The sequence below is a fragment of the Martes martes genome, assembly GCF_963455335.1.
Source record: "Martes martes genome assembly, chromosome: 17".
Lineage (NCBI taxonomy): Eukaryota > Metazoa > Chordata > Mammalia > Carnivora > Mustelidae > Martes > Martes martes.
In genome coordinates this window covers 14,242,624-14,259,036 of record NC_137905.1, presented here as the reverse complement: position 1 = coordinate 14,259,036, position 16,413 = coordinate 14,242,624, and the positions used below count along the sequence as shown (strand labels likewise).

Below are 16,413 nucleotides of genomic sequence, written 5' to 3'. Positions count from 1 at the left end.
ACTGTTAGAATTCATCCTATTTTTTTTTCCTTCCCCAGGTAACAGAAGATGAAGTGTTGGATATTTTAGAAAGTGTCTTAATCTCTAATATGTCCACCTCTGTGACCCGAGGTTATGCCCTCACTGCCATTATGAAGCTTTCTACTCGATTCACCTGTACTGTAAAGTGAGTATGGAGAAAAAGTAGAATGGACATTTTATTTATAATTTTTAAAAACTCTTTTGTTATGGAAAATTTCAAGCAAAGGCAAAAATAGGATAGTAAAATGAATTGTATATACCTGTTTTTCCACGAAAGTAATCATTAATTTGTGGTTCATCCTTATTTTATCTACACTTTGCTCCCTGTTACCCTCACACCCCACCATTTATTTTTTTGAAGGTAAAAAGTTATGTTTTTAAAATCTGATTTCTAATGCCTTTTCTGTTTAAAGTAGAGAAGTTATTTCCCTATATAAGGGTTCTGGTTTATTATAGTATTTTGAGATGTCTGAAGAGGAAGAAAATCACAGAGGTTTTGGTGGTCAAATGTTTACATTCTGCTCTTCACTATTTTGAATAAAAGTCAGTTGGATTAGTTTCCCAGCCAGGTATATTTAAGGCAAACTTAGTTCTCTTAGATTTTCTGTAAGACCATGTGAAAAAGGGTATTTTTTAACTCTTTAAATTGTGAACGAGAAGAATTCATTGTTAGGTAATAACCTTTTGTTGATAAAAGCTTATTTTAAAGTTGTAGAGAGAATGAACATTACATGCTTCTTTTGTAACAGATTAATAATTGGTACTTTTTTCTAGCAAATTTTAGGGATGGGACATTTAACAAAAAAAGTCTAACATTACGGTTAGAACAAGTATAGTGGTACATGATGGTGTTGAAGTGTATGTTGGATGAAAGAAGACAAAGGAAAGGGGTTTTGTTTTTGAAAAGATACGTAAATTAAGGAAAGAGGAGTGAAAACTCCGGTTTGTTTATTCTCTCTGCTTGTTCATGAACTTTCTTTTGGGTATTTGAATTTGTTTGTCATTTTATCCCAAAGCCGAATTAAGAAAGTGGTTTCAATCTATGGAAGCAGCATTGATGTGGAACTCCAGCAGAGGGCAGTAGAATATAATGCACTTTTTAAGAAATATGACCATATGAGGTAAGTGAAAGAAGCTAAGCAGTGCATGTGGCTGTTAGCATCCTGAACACATTGTCATGATAATCCACGAAGGAGACTCATTCCTTGTGCTTGATTACCTGGACCTCACAACTCTGTTTAGTCCTAATTGCTTGACTGCTTTTATTTGTCCGTCCTCTATTCTGCCTGCTCTATAAAGACTTAAGTCAGCCGTGTCCTCCTATTCACCTTCTCCCCTTTCTTTTGGTGTGAAATGTTTGCTTCATGTTCCATTTTATTGGGTTAAGAAGTGGGAGTTTTGGTGTTTTTTTTTTTCAACGGAATCTCATTGCAGTATTTAACTCTGTGACACACGATCTTTTTTTCCACTTCTGTTATGCAGTGTCTTCTTGATTGGAACTTGTTAATTCCTACTTATTTACCTTTCTTTCATTCCAATTTCTCTACCACCGAGAAATCCCAGTCTCTCGGGGTTTAGGTAGACAGTTTGTCTATTCAAGATTTCTTGCCTGCCCTTAATCCAGCCAGGAATTTAGGTCATGTATTCTTGTAATCCACCTTCTATTTTAGTGTGTGTGTTACAGGGTGGGGAGGGGAGATGGCTGTCCATATTTGACTCCAATATAGTAACAGTGATTGTCTTGGGTAGGGAATCTAGGTTAACTGCCTAGAATTTAACCACTTCAGATTCTTCCAGGTCTGCCCTCCTTGAGAGAATGCCTGTCATGGAAAAAGTGACCACAAATGGCCCTACTGAGATTGTGCAGACAAATGGAGAGACAGAACCAGCTCCACTAGAGACCAAACCACCACCCTCTGGGCCACAGCCCACCAGCCAGGTAGCTTTTCACTTGCTTATCTGGGAATCCTCATGATCTTAACAGTTCCTTATAACCTCTCAGCTGATTCCCTTCAGTGTTCCTGGATTGATTGATGACTCTCTTCCTTATTTTTAAGTGTTGAAAGAGCTTTGCCTTTGTTGCAGATTAGACAAATGACTAATGAATTGAGGTATTATTTCCTTGTATAGGCCAATGATTTATTGGATTTGTTGGGAGGAAATGATATAACACCTGTTATTCCAACTGCACCTACAAGCAAACCAGCTTCTGCTGGTGGAGAACTTCTTGATTTGCTGGGAGACATCAACCTTACAGGTGAGACCAGACTGGAGTTACTTAATGCCTTGGCTGGGTATAAAGGCCTTAGAGAAAAACTACACTGAACATAGACTTTCTGGCATGTGAAACAATTAAAGAGGGAAGAAGCTAAGTGAGAAGTAAGAATGGAATCTTAACATCTGGGATATAAACTGCCATGCTAGTATTCTAGAGCTAATTCACAGGGAATAAAGGGTCCAGTTTTTAATTTTGGGAGGATAAATTGCTCTCCTAGTATTTAAGATAGAAAGGACTTTCTCTCTCAGGCTACAGAAGAAATATATTCCAAGTCACTTCTGCTTTTACTTAGTGTCCTAAGACATCACTTTTTCTATGTTTCTTTCTACTCATGATCAGCTTTCAGTAGCCAAGGCCATTTGTGGAGAGTGGAGAGACGTTAATCTATTTTCCTCTCACCTTCTTAATAAAACAGTGGAGGAAGAAAATCGTCCATGATGATAATATTCAAACATAACTTTTCATTTGGGAACATTTTTTTCTTTTCTTTTCTTTTAAGATCTTATTTATTTATTTGACACAGAGAGAGAGAGAGACAGTGAAAGAGGGGACATAAGCAGGGGAAGCAGGAGAGGGAGAAGCAGGCTTCCCGCCAAGCAGGGAGCCCTATGCGGGGACCTATCCCAGGATCCTGGGATCATGACCTGAGCCAAAGGCAGATGCTTAACGACTAAGCCACCCAGGCGCCCCCGGCACATTTTTTTTCTTATGTTTGTTTGTATATAGTAGACATTAGTGATTGTTGATGTATTCAGTAACAGTATGAACCCTGAGTCCAAACGTATCACTGTAGCATATAACTTCTATCTCAAGTGATTTCTTTAAAAGTATAATGGTGAGTTACTGCATATATGACCTCAAATAGAAAGTAGCCATAGGATGAGGATTTTGGCTGCTCATCTAGACAAGCTACCAGAGGCTAAATGATTTTTCCTAACACAGCTTCTTCCCAGAGCTTACAGTTTATATTTATGTCTTAACAAAATTTCAAAATGTTACTGATGCATACTTTTGAGTCATTCCCAGATAGTTTCACATCCCCAGATGCCATAGCTCTACTGGATATATCAAAAAGCAAAAACAGCCCCTTAGTTAAAACATGGCGTAGGGGTGCCTGGGTGGCTCAGTGGGTTAAGCCTCTGCCTTTGGCTCAGGTCATGATCTCGGGGTCCTGAGATCGGGCCCCGGGTCGGGCTCTCTGCTCAGCGGGGAGCTTGCTTCTCCCTCTCTCTCTGCCTACCTCTCTGCCTACTTGTGATATCTGTCTGTCAAATAAATAAATAAAATCTTTAAAAAAAAAAAAAAAGATAGTGTATAGATGATTCAATTACTTATGAACGTATTAGCATTTCTGTGTTAGTTAGTTCATACTCTTCACAATTATAATTTTAGATGGTTGTCCAATATTGCATTAAAAGGTTTGCATCGTTATTTACTCAGTTCCTTACTATTGGATGTTTTGTTTCAGATATTTCTTGCAACTAATGCCTCAACAAATATCATCATTACATTGATTTTCTCTTATTTTGGATTACATTCTTAGGTCAGGTTACTCAGTATTTCTGGTTCTGTTTAAAGTAAAGATGGGAGGTGCCTGGCAGGCTGAATCAGTAGAGCATGTACCTCTTCATCTTGGGATTGTGGGTCCAAGCCCAGCTTGGATGTAGAGATTACTTAAAAATAAAATCTTTTAAAATACGAAAAGGATGGGGGTGCCTGGGTGGCTCAGTCACTTAAGCATTAGCCTTCAGTTAGGGTCATGATCCCAGGGTCCTGGGATTGATCCCAGGGTCCTGGGATTGAGCCCAGCATGGGCGTCTGCTCATCAGGGAGTCAACTTCTCCCTCACCCTCTTCCTGCTGCTCCCCCTGCTTCTGCTCTCTCTCTCTCTGTCAAATAATTAAATAAAATCTTTAAAAAATAATTTAAGAAGGATGATAACTACTTTACCTTACGAGCTCTTTGTGAGGAATGGTGACTTATTCAGTACATGCAGGACACATAGTAGGCACTTAGTAAATGTTGTATCTTTTCCTCAGTAGCATGTGGCTACCAGTTTCACTGTACAGTCATAGCATTGTGTATTTTCATTTTTTAAAAAACCCTACCAGGTAAAAGATTGGCCCTATTATTTTGTTAAATTTTAATTTTTTCCATCACAGGGATAGTTATATCTATCTATATTTTTGCACATGAATTTCTTTTTTGAATATTCCTTTTGTATCTTAAACTCATTTATCAGGGGGGTTTTAATGTTTTGTTTTGTTTTTGTTTTTACTTTCTTTCCTAGTGTTACATGAAAAGGCAAACTGGTAAAACGTTAAAAGAGCCTGGATTTTCCTTACTCATTATGTGTCTTAAATGTATTTTCCCATTTTCTTTATTAGGTTAGACATTTTTGAGGATTATATTCTTTAAGCCATCATTAATTACAGTCCTGTATTGTAATGCATAATCATTTAAGTAAGTGGAAATTAGGAAATAAATTTAGTGTGTCTTTTTAGGGGAACTGGAGCAATGAGTTTTTGTTGTTTCCCCAAACTACTTAATGTTCCTTTATAGGAGAAAAGAGCTAATGTCTGAGGGACTTAGGGATCCATAGTGCTGCCTGTATATTTTGAGTAGCCTCTGAATTTTCCATGGGAATGCATTTCTGAAATTGTTTTCAAAATGGAAATTATGGGGAAACTACTAGATTGGAGTTACAAAAGTTAGGAGAATTATATGAATATTTCTCTGTATACCTTATTGGTAATGTGCTTGACTGTACTTGCTGTGGTGTTAACATTTGTTTTAGCTTCTTAAGGTTTGCTTAACAATATATATTTTTACCTTCCTTGCTAACTTTTAATGTCACTTTTTTCTCATGTACTTGGGTTTTTTTTTTAAAAAGATTTTAACTTTCCTTCACTTTGTTAATCCTTTTTGAAATGGTATATTTTCAGATAATTTCATAAGTAGTTTGAAATCTGTTTACACCTAAAACTCCTTATTTCACTATTTTCTTTTGCCTTTTCTTGGAATCCTGATTTCTCTCAGTTCATGTTCATTTTCTACCACTTGCATGATCCTGAGCTTGTTCTTATTTGGAAGGATCAAATAAAGGTGGTAATTTGGTGACTTCTTTCCTCCAGTTCATACCACCTCTCCCAGGGTGTCTGTGCATGTGTGTTAAGATTTTATTATGCAGTATTTAACATCTAATAATTTAATAAATGTCTTGATCTACTTAGCTTATAAAATAAACTTATTAAATTATTATTAAAATTATTAAATTAATAAATTTATAATTTAATTTAATTAACTTAATTTAATTTAAACTAACATTTAAAATTTAAAATTATTAAATTATTATTAAAATATTATTTTGCCTGCCAGTTGTTGGCAGTGTTTGGAGATATTTTTGATTGTCACAGCTGAGAGGATGCTGCTATCATTTAATGGGTAGAAGCCAGGGGTGCTGGTAAATATCTTACAGTGCACAGGATAGCCCCCTACAGCAAATAATTAGCCTAAAATTTCATTCGATTTGAGGTTCAGGAACTTTAGTTTAGAGGTATAATCGTGTTCAACTCTGTTATTGCCAGATTGTTCTCCAGGTTGTTTGTACTAGTGTGCCATCTCTACAGCAGAGAGTAGAAGTAGATTCTCTTTTTACTCAGTTTCCCTCTTCTGTGAATTTCTTGTTTATATCTCTTAACATTTTTTAAGTTGGGTCATCTTTTTTCTTACTGATTTGTAGAAAATATTTATAGTTCTGGATACTCATTCATTTGTCATTTTGTAGCAAACATTTTCTCCTGCCTATAGTCTCTCTTCCTATTTTATTATAGTATTTTTTAAAGTATTTGAATGTTTAGTTCTTTCCCTTTATGGTTTGTTCTTTTTCTTTTTTTTTTTTTTAAGAAATATATTACTTATTTATTTATTCAGAGTGTGAGGACGGGGAGGGACAGAGGGAGAGGGGAAGAGAAAATCTTAAGCAGGCTCTGCACTCAGCATGGAGCCCGAGGCAGGGCTTGATCTCATAACCCTGACTGGAGGTGAAACCAAGAGTGGAACATGGGCTCAGGGGTGACTGAGCCACCCGGGCACCCCTGGTTTATGCTTTTTGCAACTTGTTGAAGGAATCCTTCTCTTAATGTGAGATGTAACAGTCTTCTCCTGGGGTTTTTGGGTGTTTTTTTTGGTGAGCTTTGTCATGCTGGTTAAGATGGACTTACCACTGGAATGTTTCATTTAGGTGCTCCAGCTGCTGCTCCTGCCCCTGCCTCAGTCCCACAGATATCCCAGCCCCCCTTCTTGTTGGATGGGCTTTCATCACAGCCTCTCTTCAATGACATCACTACAGGTACTGGTATTATCACCCTCAGTGAGAGGTAGTTATTGAAGAAGAGTAATTCTGTGAGCGTTAAGCTGACTGCAGTTAGACTGATCTTCCTATGCTTTCCAGGCATCCCCTCCATCACAGCATACAGTAAGAATGGCTTGAAGATAGAATTCACCTTTGAACGGTCAAATACCAACCCTAGCGTCACAGTGATAACGATACAGGCCTCCAACAGCACAGAGCTGGACATGACAGACTTTGTTTTCCAGGCTGCAGTACCAAAGGTACTACAGTGTCTTCTTTGCCTTTTCCATGCATTTAATAAGGGATATACTTTAATGTTTATTATTTATTTATTTATTATTATTATTTTTACTACTTTAATGTTTAGACGTTAAACTAAATTTACAGATTTAACCCAAATTAACAATAGTGTGTTATGGTTCACTGAAGCATGTCATTTTGAAAGCTTTTTACTTGGTCAGAAATATTCTTACAGTATAAAGAAAGGACATTCTTGTAATAGCTAGTGAGACTTACAGCAGAATTCTGCAAGGTGGTCTGGTAATGCTCAGGCCATGGAGGATGACTGGGATTCAGTAATTCAGTGGTTAAAAAGCACAAATTCTAACATGGAATTAAAATTCATTAAGGTGAAGGACTTTATCTCTTTGGTATTTTCTTCTAGTTACTGGATCAGAATTTAAAGTTTTCATCTCTTGTTATTTATTTAAGTGAAAGAAACATTTCCTTCTTTGTTAACATGTAGTTTAGTATTGATACAATGACTGGTTATTTTTGTGAATTGAAGCTTTGTTTATACCAAATCTTAGTTTAAGGAATATTTATGTCCTTTGAATAATTAAAAGTTTTGTATAAAGAAATATTGTAAATGAAAAGTGGGCAAAATTTTTCTGTCAAAGACAAGATAGTTAAGTATTTTAGGCTATATGGTTTCTGTTGCATCTACTCATTTCTGGTGTTATTGTGGGGGGAGAATGCCATGGTTAATATATAAATGAAAGAGTGTGTTTCTGTTCCAATAAAACATTTACAAAAGCAGATGTTGGGTCTTTCTTGGCTGATGGGCCATGGTTTGCCAGCCCTTGTTTTAGGCTAAACTAATCTAATCTTTGCAGTGACATGGGAATATGGCATTCAAATGACACATTTTTGGAAATTGAAAACTTTTCTTTTGTTTGTGGTTACTGCTGACTTTGCAGCCTCCTTTACTTGCATTTTTTAGGAGCCAGAGTCATGTAGATATTTTTATAAGCAGTAGAGTTGGGGTAGTTTCAGTACTAGTTGTATGATGTTAAACAAGTTTCTTAACCTCTGTGCCTCAGTCTCTTCGTTTACAAAGGAAGGATGGTGGCAGTGATTATCTACTTCCTGGGGTTTGTTTGAGGGATAGATGAGTTTTATGGGCTATGTACTGTTTTAAGCATTTTTCCTATGTTCATTGCTCAGTAAGTGTTAACTGCTGTAACTTTGGGTTTTATACTCGTTATTCTAGGCTGTGCCCTAGCAACATAGCATCTCTGCCATTAAAGCACAGCCTTATTTTTGGTGCTGTTGTACTATTTAATACCTATTTGCATGTCACGATGTATCTTGAACTTCAAAATAATCATATTTCATAGATTCTACCATTGCTTTTTATTATCTCTGAAATTGAGATGCATTTTAAAATTGATACTTTAATGATAGTTTAGTTGATGGCCTTTTATTTCTTCTCAGTGGTATATAAAATAATGGTGTGAAAAACAATGGCATCTTCTGTTTGATGAAATAAATGTAAATAATAATATTTCAGCTTACGTAATCTATCTTGACAATAGAATTATAATAAGACCCAACATAGTAAGTCTTTGAGTTGATACTAAATCTCTTTACTCTTACAATTTTGGTCCTAAGAGAAGGCTGGATAGACTGTCCTCCTCTTGTCTCCTGCCAGCCCTGCTCCCTACCTGTCTCTTTCTGTCTCTCTCCGCCTTTCCCTTTTTTTCCCCCTCCCTCTCCCCTCCCCCCTTCTCTCCCTCTGTTGTCTTCCCTCTGCCTCTCTTCCCTCTCTTTTCTCTCCTCACTCTCCATTATTTTCGAAGACCACACTTTCAGGAGAGATTTTTTAAATCCTAGTATGGGGTGCCTGGGTGGTTCAGTCAGTTAAGTGTCTAACTCTTGATCTCAGCTCAGGTCTTGATCTCAGGGTCATGAGTTCAAGCCCCACAGTGGGCTCCACGATGGGCATGGAGCCTCCTTAAATTAAAAATAAAGTAAAATCCTAGTATGTAGAATAGCTACATACAAACTATATTGTGCTAACAATTATGGGTTCCCCGTCTTGCTGATAACACTTTTATCTCTCTCCTATGTAAACAAATAAAACCCAACAACACTACAAATTATGATAGTTGGCTTTTCCAGATCTTTTGCTGTATAGGCTAGCTCTGCACGAAATTGTTCTCTTAAGACCTGTGACCCCAGTGGGGGAGATCTTGATGTATTCCACATACATATTAATAGCTTGGCTCTTTACAGCTTTTCCTTACCTGTGTCATGTAGCCCTTGACACATTCCAGATTATGTAGACTTGAGAAAACAAATGTTTAAGTCTCCATTTCCCAACCATGGAAATCAATGACAGCATAAAGGCCTGTAGTTGGTGATTGGTATGCTGGTTTGTTATTTCTAGAAAGTGTTTTTTCTTTTTCATTTCTTTATAGCTTTTTTTTTTTTTTTAAGCCACATGCACCCGTTTTTCACCTGCGTAGTTGATCAGTTACTATTAAGTGAGGTTGCCAAAACAAGAATTGGTCACCTTTTGAAAAGTGGTAGGCTAAAGTTCCTTTTGCCTGAAAGAGGAGAGTGGCTTATTGCTAGTTTTCATGATCAAAGACCTAACAGTGGGGTTTTAAAAATAACGTGAAGGTTATAGTCCAGCCCACATACTGTGAATTGCCGATATCTGGAAAACAAACAGAATGTAGTAGTAGGTGAATCTGTTACTTGAATAATTATCTAGGTGTCTGACTTTTTTATTTGTTAACATCTCTGACATGGTATTGAATGTGTTATTTTTTCTGAAGAGTGCCCTTTGTTCCCCACAGACATTCCAGCTGCAGCTTCTGTCTCCCAGCAGCAGCATTGTCCCAGCATTTAATACAGGGACCATCACACAAGTCATTAAAGTTCTGAACCCACAGAAGGTGAGTAGCACGTTTGAAGACAGTATCTGAGTGAGGTGTAAGCATATTTCCTGAAATAAAATTCTGCTTTGTTTCTCTAGGTTTTTTTCTGACTCATAGTTGTGGAAGAAATCTGTGAAAATGTCTAGTCTAACCTCTTCATTCTTTTGTAGATTAGATAATAAATGTAGCTTAGACACTTGAAATGGTTTAGTGGCAGCATTAAAATGCCGTTCTTTTTTGAGAGGGAGAGGGGACAGAAGGGGCAGAGAGAATCTTAAGGAAGATCCACGCCCAGCACAGAGCTCCACGAGGGGCTCGATCTCACGACCCTGAGATCATGACCTGAGCTGAAGTGAAGAGTCAGACACTGAACCGACTGAGCCACCCAGGCATCCCTAAAATACAGTTTTAAGGAGTTACTTAGAGGCTTCAAAGTCTAGTTTCTTGCAAGAGAAGAGGGAAAGCTTAGACATTTTAATCTTTTTTTTTTTTTTAACTTTAAGATTTATTTATTTATTTATTGTAGAGAGAGAGCAAGCGTATGATTGGGGGGTGGGGAGAGAATTTCAAACAGACTCCATGTGAACACAGAGCCTGACTCCAGGCTTGATATCATGATCCTGAGATCACTACCTAAACAGAAACCACGAGTCAGATGCCCAACCGACTGCACCCACGTGCCCCTTAATTTTTACACAAGTTGCAGTCCGGTGTAAGAGTATTTGTAGAACCCCATCTATCCATATTTACTACTGTGATTATTAAGAATGCCAGTATAAGAGGAGGTATTTTTACTGAAGCAGCCGAGTGAAAAGTAGCTTTAGAGACTGACATTAAGCAGTATTTTCATTATATCTTCTCAAAGAAGTAAATTGACTCCACTTTTAATAGTAATCAATTGGCTAGTTTTTGTACAGTTTCTGTAAACGGCCCAGAGGATTTCTTCACCTTGAAAGATTTCTAGCAGTGTCTCATAACCCCAGTATGATGATTTCTTCCAACATTTTGCCTTTCCTCCGCTACTCACCAGATTCTGAGTATCTGCCTATAGCCCAGATTCCTTTGATGATCTGACACAGAGTAAAAGTTTTCTTAGTGCATTAATATTTGAAATCTGCCACATAAAAAGGGTTTATAATTGAGTTCTCTTAAAACGACTTCTGTTCTCATAGTTAACTTTTTTTCCTTTTATGTCTTGGGAGCAAAACAAGTTTATGTTCACATTTACTATTGTTTTTATACACAAAGCAACAGTATCTCTGAATGTAGAGCATAAGATGAATATGTTTACCTCATTTTTCTGGAAAGTCAGATGCAGGGGTTAAATCTTTTTGAGAAGCACTCAGCCAGTGTTACTTTGAAAACGCTCCCAAGTGGTTCTGTCCTGTTAATGTGGTTCTAGGATGGAAGCTGATGACGTGTTCTGGAGGAGCACTTTCTCTGCTCCACTGCATGATGTTGGCTGGAGAACTAGGCAGGAATGATGGTGGTAATGGTTATTTGCCTGTGTGTCATTTTTAAGAGACAGCTTTCCTCTAAAATAATTTCTTTTCTCTGGATTAAAAGACTATCTGTGGACTGCACAGATTGTAGAGATTTCCTTTCAGTGTATAATTTGCGATTCTCTGTTCTTCTACAGCAACAGCTGCGAATGCGGATCAAGCTCACATACAACCACAAGGGCTCAGCAATGCAAGATCTAGCAGAGGTGAACAACTTTCCCCCTCAGTCCTGGCAATGAGGGCCCGGCACCATTCTCATTCTTGTCCCACTCAATCAAAGGAACTCTGGGAAGGAGGTTGTGATTGCTGGCAAGTCCCCCCCAACTGTACCATGGGCATGAGGAGCTGAAGAGAACTGTTGAGGAGGATTTTCCTGAAGTTACTGCTGACCTTGAAGCATTGTCAAACACGAATCTCCTCTCCTCCAGTGTTGAGGCCGGCTGCTTCTGGAGGCTATTTTGCACTCTTCCTCCTCTTCTCCTTTGTCCGCACTTCTCCACCCCTCCCACATTTACAGCCAGAATCAACATTCCCTGGGCCCCTGAGGAAATAAGCAGCTGGTCTGGAGGAGAGGACTGGAATCCATGGCAAGAAAACACTCACTCTGTCTCTGCAGCGAAGAGTTCCCCTTCTTTCTACTGTGTTTTTCTGTGGACTGGGCGAGGTGGGGGTATTCATTCCTCACTAGCTGGGTTATCATCTTCAGGCGCTTGTTACATCAGGCATTCAGAATGAAAATGTTAACGGTGGACATTAGGGAGCCCTGCCTTTTTCTACTGGTTCCCCCAATGTTTGAAAGAGGCATTAGGCTCCTGGTAGCCTTTTCTGTGCATTGCTGTATACACACAGACACACACGTGTATGTATGTTTGTTACCAAGACCTGGGCAGACCTGGAGAGGTTGTTTGTAAACACTGGACAGATGCAGTTAAAAAGAGCTTTTGTTGAGATTTGGCATGAAGGATATGGTGCTCTATTTGTAATAGAAACTCCCAAGGCTCTTCCAGATCCCCTGTCTCTCCATTCTTTAGCTGTAGTCATGAATACTCTCCCTGATTTTCAAAATTGATTCCCCTGAAAGTGCAAAGTGGACAACTTCTAAAAGATACATTAATAGTTATTAATGCCCCTATCCCCACCACAAATTTTAAAGTTTCTCCTAAGCCCGTAACTTGCCTGTTGAACTATGGTAAATGGGTGGAAAGAGGAGTTCGCTTTTTAAGATCAGACTCCTTAACAAAAGCACCTTTGCCCATAGGAAGAGTGAGTATCAGACTCATCCTAGAGCATATTGGAGTCATCTTCTCCATTACTCCAAACCTTTCTTTTTATTTCCTGAGCCTGGCTTGGACCTTGGCATTCCGTTTGAATTCCTTCTTCTAACTGGAACATTTGTGTTGTATCTGTAACACTGGCACTGAAATAAAGACCACGCGGTTAAAGAAATCTTTCCTATATTGTACTTTATGGTGTTGGAATGAAGCCTTGTAGCTTCCTTGCCCCCTGTGTGAGAGGAAGTCTTATGAACACCACAGGGTAGGCATATCCTTTCCTGAGTCTGAGAAGTTGGCCTCATGAATATCAGCATCAAAGACCTGAGGTCTGGAGCTTTTTACACTAGGGAGAGTGCCGAGTGCTTTTTAGAAAGGACCCTTGTGTTCTCAAACCTTTAACACTGAGTTGCTGGAATGAGGTAAGGTGACTCCTGTGGCACATGGTGAATGTACTGTGTACGTTCGGGTGCACGGGTGCCATGTCTGACGTACTCAAGAAGAGAGGAAGAGTCAGGCCCGCCTTGCTCTTAGAATGTTTCACAATCATTACTGTGTTGAGTACAGTGTAAGGACTACTCTGGCTTTGGTCTTAAAACCTGGGTACAAATCTCTTCTTCCCCCCCGCCCGTCGTTTCACCAAGCCTTTACTTAAAATCTTCAGTGTCTTGTCAGATCTAGCTCTGTATCAGGTGCTAGATTATTCCTAACATTTGACAAACCGGGGTTGAACTAAAAGGCTCCAGAGGGGAAATTTTTTGGTCTTGTTCGTAAACAAGAGCAAGATTTGCTAAAACTTAGTCTGCTGGATAAATGGTTGAGTCCAGAACAGGATATTATTTGGTGCACAGTTTTCAGTAAAGGCAAGTGTGGATTAGAGAGTGTTTCAGACAACTTGCTCTGCCTGTGCAATGAAGAGTAGCCTTTCAAGGTTTCTTTGCCGACTGATTTCATTGGATGGATACTTAATGCTGTGAAACATGATAGGATTAACATAATATTGGTGGATTTCTCGAATAGAATTTATCTAACATTCCTCTTTGGGTTAGAGGCTTTATTTTTCTCTCACGTTAATAGTTGACCAGCTCAAGTTTCTTTAGTTGGACTGAATTGAGTCTCAGAAACCTGCCAAAGTCCGTGCTATGAGACCGTGCTAGCTAGTGGAGCTGGAAAGGGTCTGCTCTAGGAACAAAGCATCTCCGTGGGTGACTGTAGTTTTGAGGTGGAGTGATGTGGTTCTCCATTGCTTTGTCTAGACGGGATAAAAATCATGGCCTTAACGCGGAGGGTGCTGCCTAGAATATCTGAAGTGATTTTGGAGAGTGGAAGCTGAGCACCGCACTGAAGAACTCTCGGCCAGAAAGCTGCCTAGGATCCTGACGGTTGCAATGACTTTTTCAAATGATGGGATCTTTGAAGGCTTCAGCGTGCCTTAGTTTCTAGGATCAGAATTAGTTCTCCTCGTACTTGGCCTTGCTGCTAACAGGAGAAATCTCTTACTTTCTATAAATACTTAGACATTTCAGCAATTTCTTTCCCTGGGATGACCATGCAAGGGGAAGCAAATTTGGATAGCTATACAACGTCAGAGCCATTGTGAGGAAAGAGTGATTCCCATGGCTGTCTTAATAACCCCAGGGTGATGAGCAGTGAGCCCACACATACTTGGACAATTTCACGTGCACTTTGACCTCATTTCCCCCCCTCTTTCAGAGTAGTGTATCCTCTCACTCCCACCCCCTCCACCCAAGCAATCCTAAGGGAGAACTCATCTAAGTAATCTTAAAAAACTGTAAGAAGGGTGCTCTACCCGAGAAGCTTCTCCCATAATACTCTGGTACTGTTACCTTGAGGTGTTTGGGACAGTCATGGAATGTTTCATGCTGTGTGTAGTGATCATCTGTTCATTTTAAGGTCTTTCTCATTTAAAGAAACATTCCCCAGTGTAACTTTCGGGCGGGGATTCTTTCTCTCAACTTAGGTTAAAGATGTGGTTCATACCCTTTATTTGTCCCATTCGTATAAGAAAGTAGACATTTAAAAACTGTTCAGCACTAACGATTTGAGTATTTCCATCTACTGCATAACCTGCTTTTCATTTTGACGTTCTTCTAGAAGAGGTTGGAAGTTAGGGGAGTACTGTTTTTGAGGTTCAACTTTATCATTTTCCTCACTGCAAAATACTTGGGCCATGAGAACTAGGGGGAAGAAAGAGTTTGAATGTTTTATTTTTTTTCTAGTGAATATATTTTATCCATATTGTCCTAAACCAAGTGAGAGCTAGAGAGCAAAAAGTAGATATTCACGAATTGGTGGTTGGTAGAGATGCGGTCCACGACTGTATACTCATGTATTTGGGAGTGGGGAGGGTCACTGAAGAGCGGAAAGTCCTGAAGTTTAAAACACATTGACCAGCTTTGGCTCAGGAGGGTGGGGCTGCTTGTGGAAGTGGAAGTGAATCACTCTTTTTCAAGCAATAGTAGTGAGTGGGCTCCATCTGCGGGGATCCAGGACCCAGGACACTTAAACAGAAGAACGTGCTGAAGCAGCTTGCACAGTTGCTTCGTGAACTTCTGTGAGGCTGATTCTGGCTTCAGGATGGAGCATCCAAGTTCTTTTTTGTTTTTGTTTTTGGAACCTGCTGTTGCGCTTTGTGTGTTTTGTTTTTGTTTTCAGTTTGGGGGGGGCTCGCTCATGGGAAAGAGCTTCTGGACTCTTTCCTTTGTGAACTCCCACTGTGTCCCTGTAAAGTCCCTTTTCTCTCATAATTGTTGTAAGTTACATTTTCATTAAGCCCCATCACATCTTCTTTACTGTAAAAATATTAAAAGGCTGTTTCTAAGTGGGACGGCTTATTCTAATTATTGCAGACATATTTTTGAGATGTAAAAAGAAACTTAAAATTAAATGATAAGTCTTAGAGGCGAGTGAGGCATAAAATGGATGTAAACATTTACATGGGATGCATTAGAATTCTGCTGTGTGTATTGTCTTTTGGTTGAAACAAATTATGAACAGTGACTAATAATAAAAAGTCAATACTCAATGATTTAAAATTTGCTTCCTTGCTTCTTACAAGTAGATTAGAGAAGCCTTGAATGAATTCTTATTCCAGAGCTTTGGGCTAAACTTACTGACCCGTTAATGTTCCTTTAACACAAAAATCCCACCTAGAAGAATTTGAACATTGTTAAAAAAAAAAACTTGTAGTCCATACCAGTCAAAAAGTGCAATTGGAAATTTTTATTAATGATTATTAGCTCATGCTGCTCCACATGGGTGAATTTTCAAGCAAAGCAAAGAAATTGTATCAAAGTGAAATGTGTATTTAGAGTTGGTCATGGGGTTTTAGTTATAAGCTATTTGTAAATTGTTTAAGTGTATCTGTGACTGGGAAGAGGAAGGTTTAACCAGCCAAAATGAATTCTATTTCAGGATCTATTTTATATGAATTCTTCTGGAGAAGTGAGAGTGGTTGGATGTTGGAAGCTATACTTTTTCTGTTACTTGGGTGATCCCTGATACTCCCTTGCTTGAGAAGGGGGAGAGCGGGAAAGCCCCCTAAGTGAGAAGGAGTAGAAGCCTCAGCATTAATCTAGTTTTTGCAGAAGTGCCCTTTGGCACTGATAAGTGACATTTCTGTAATCCTATATGTGGTTTAGTTAAAATTCATCTTTGTTTCTAATATTAAATTTAATTAACATGTTCATCTGCATGTAATTTCCTGTTAGAGGAAAATATAAAAGCTACAGTAGAAAAGTTTAGGCAGTAATAGACTTCAGGCACTTAGTCAACAATACAATGAATAGTGTTCAGAATT

The 16,413-nt window shown here is 38.7% G+C and overlaps 1 protein-coding gene across 2 annotated transcripts in view; it reads left to right on the top strand.

Moving 5' to 3' along the window:
- Positions 1–15,645, top strand: part of AP1G1 (adaptor related protein complex 1 subunit gamma 1) — a gene marked incomplete at its 5' end in the record, with an annotated part of 81,480 nt that extends 65,835 nt beyond the window's left edge. For both annotated transcript variants that reach the window (XM_080827659.1, XM_080827658.1), the window contains 8 exons: positions 39–166; positions 1,038–1,142; positions 1,819–1,960; positions 2,152–2,278; positions 6,543–6,650; positions 6,753–6,913; positions 9,740–9,838; positions 11,460–15,645. In XM_080827659.1, coding sequence (XP_080683785.1) covers positions 39–166; positions 1,038–1,142; positions 1,819–1,960; positions 2,152–2,278; positions 6,543–6,650; positions 6,753–6,913; positions 9,740–9,838; positions 11,460–11,561 — 972 coding nt within the window. In that variant the 3' untranslated portion in view covers positions 11,562–15,645. The remainder of the gene's footprint in view (positions 1–38; positions 167–1,037; positions 1,143–1,818; positions 1,961–2,151; positions 2,279–6,542; positions 6,651–6,752; positions 6,914–9,739; positions 9,839–11,459) is intronic.
- Positions 15,646–16,413: the final 768 nt, after the last annotated feature.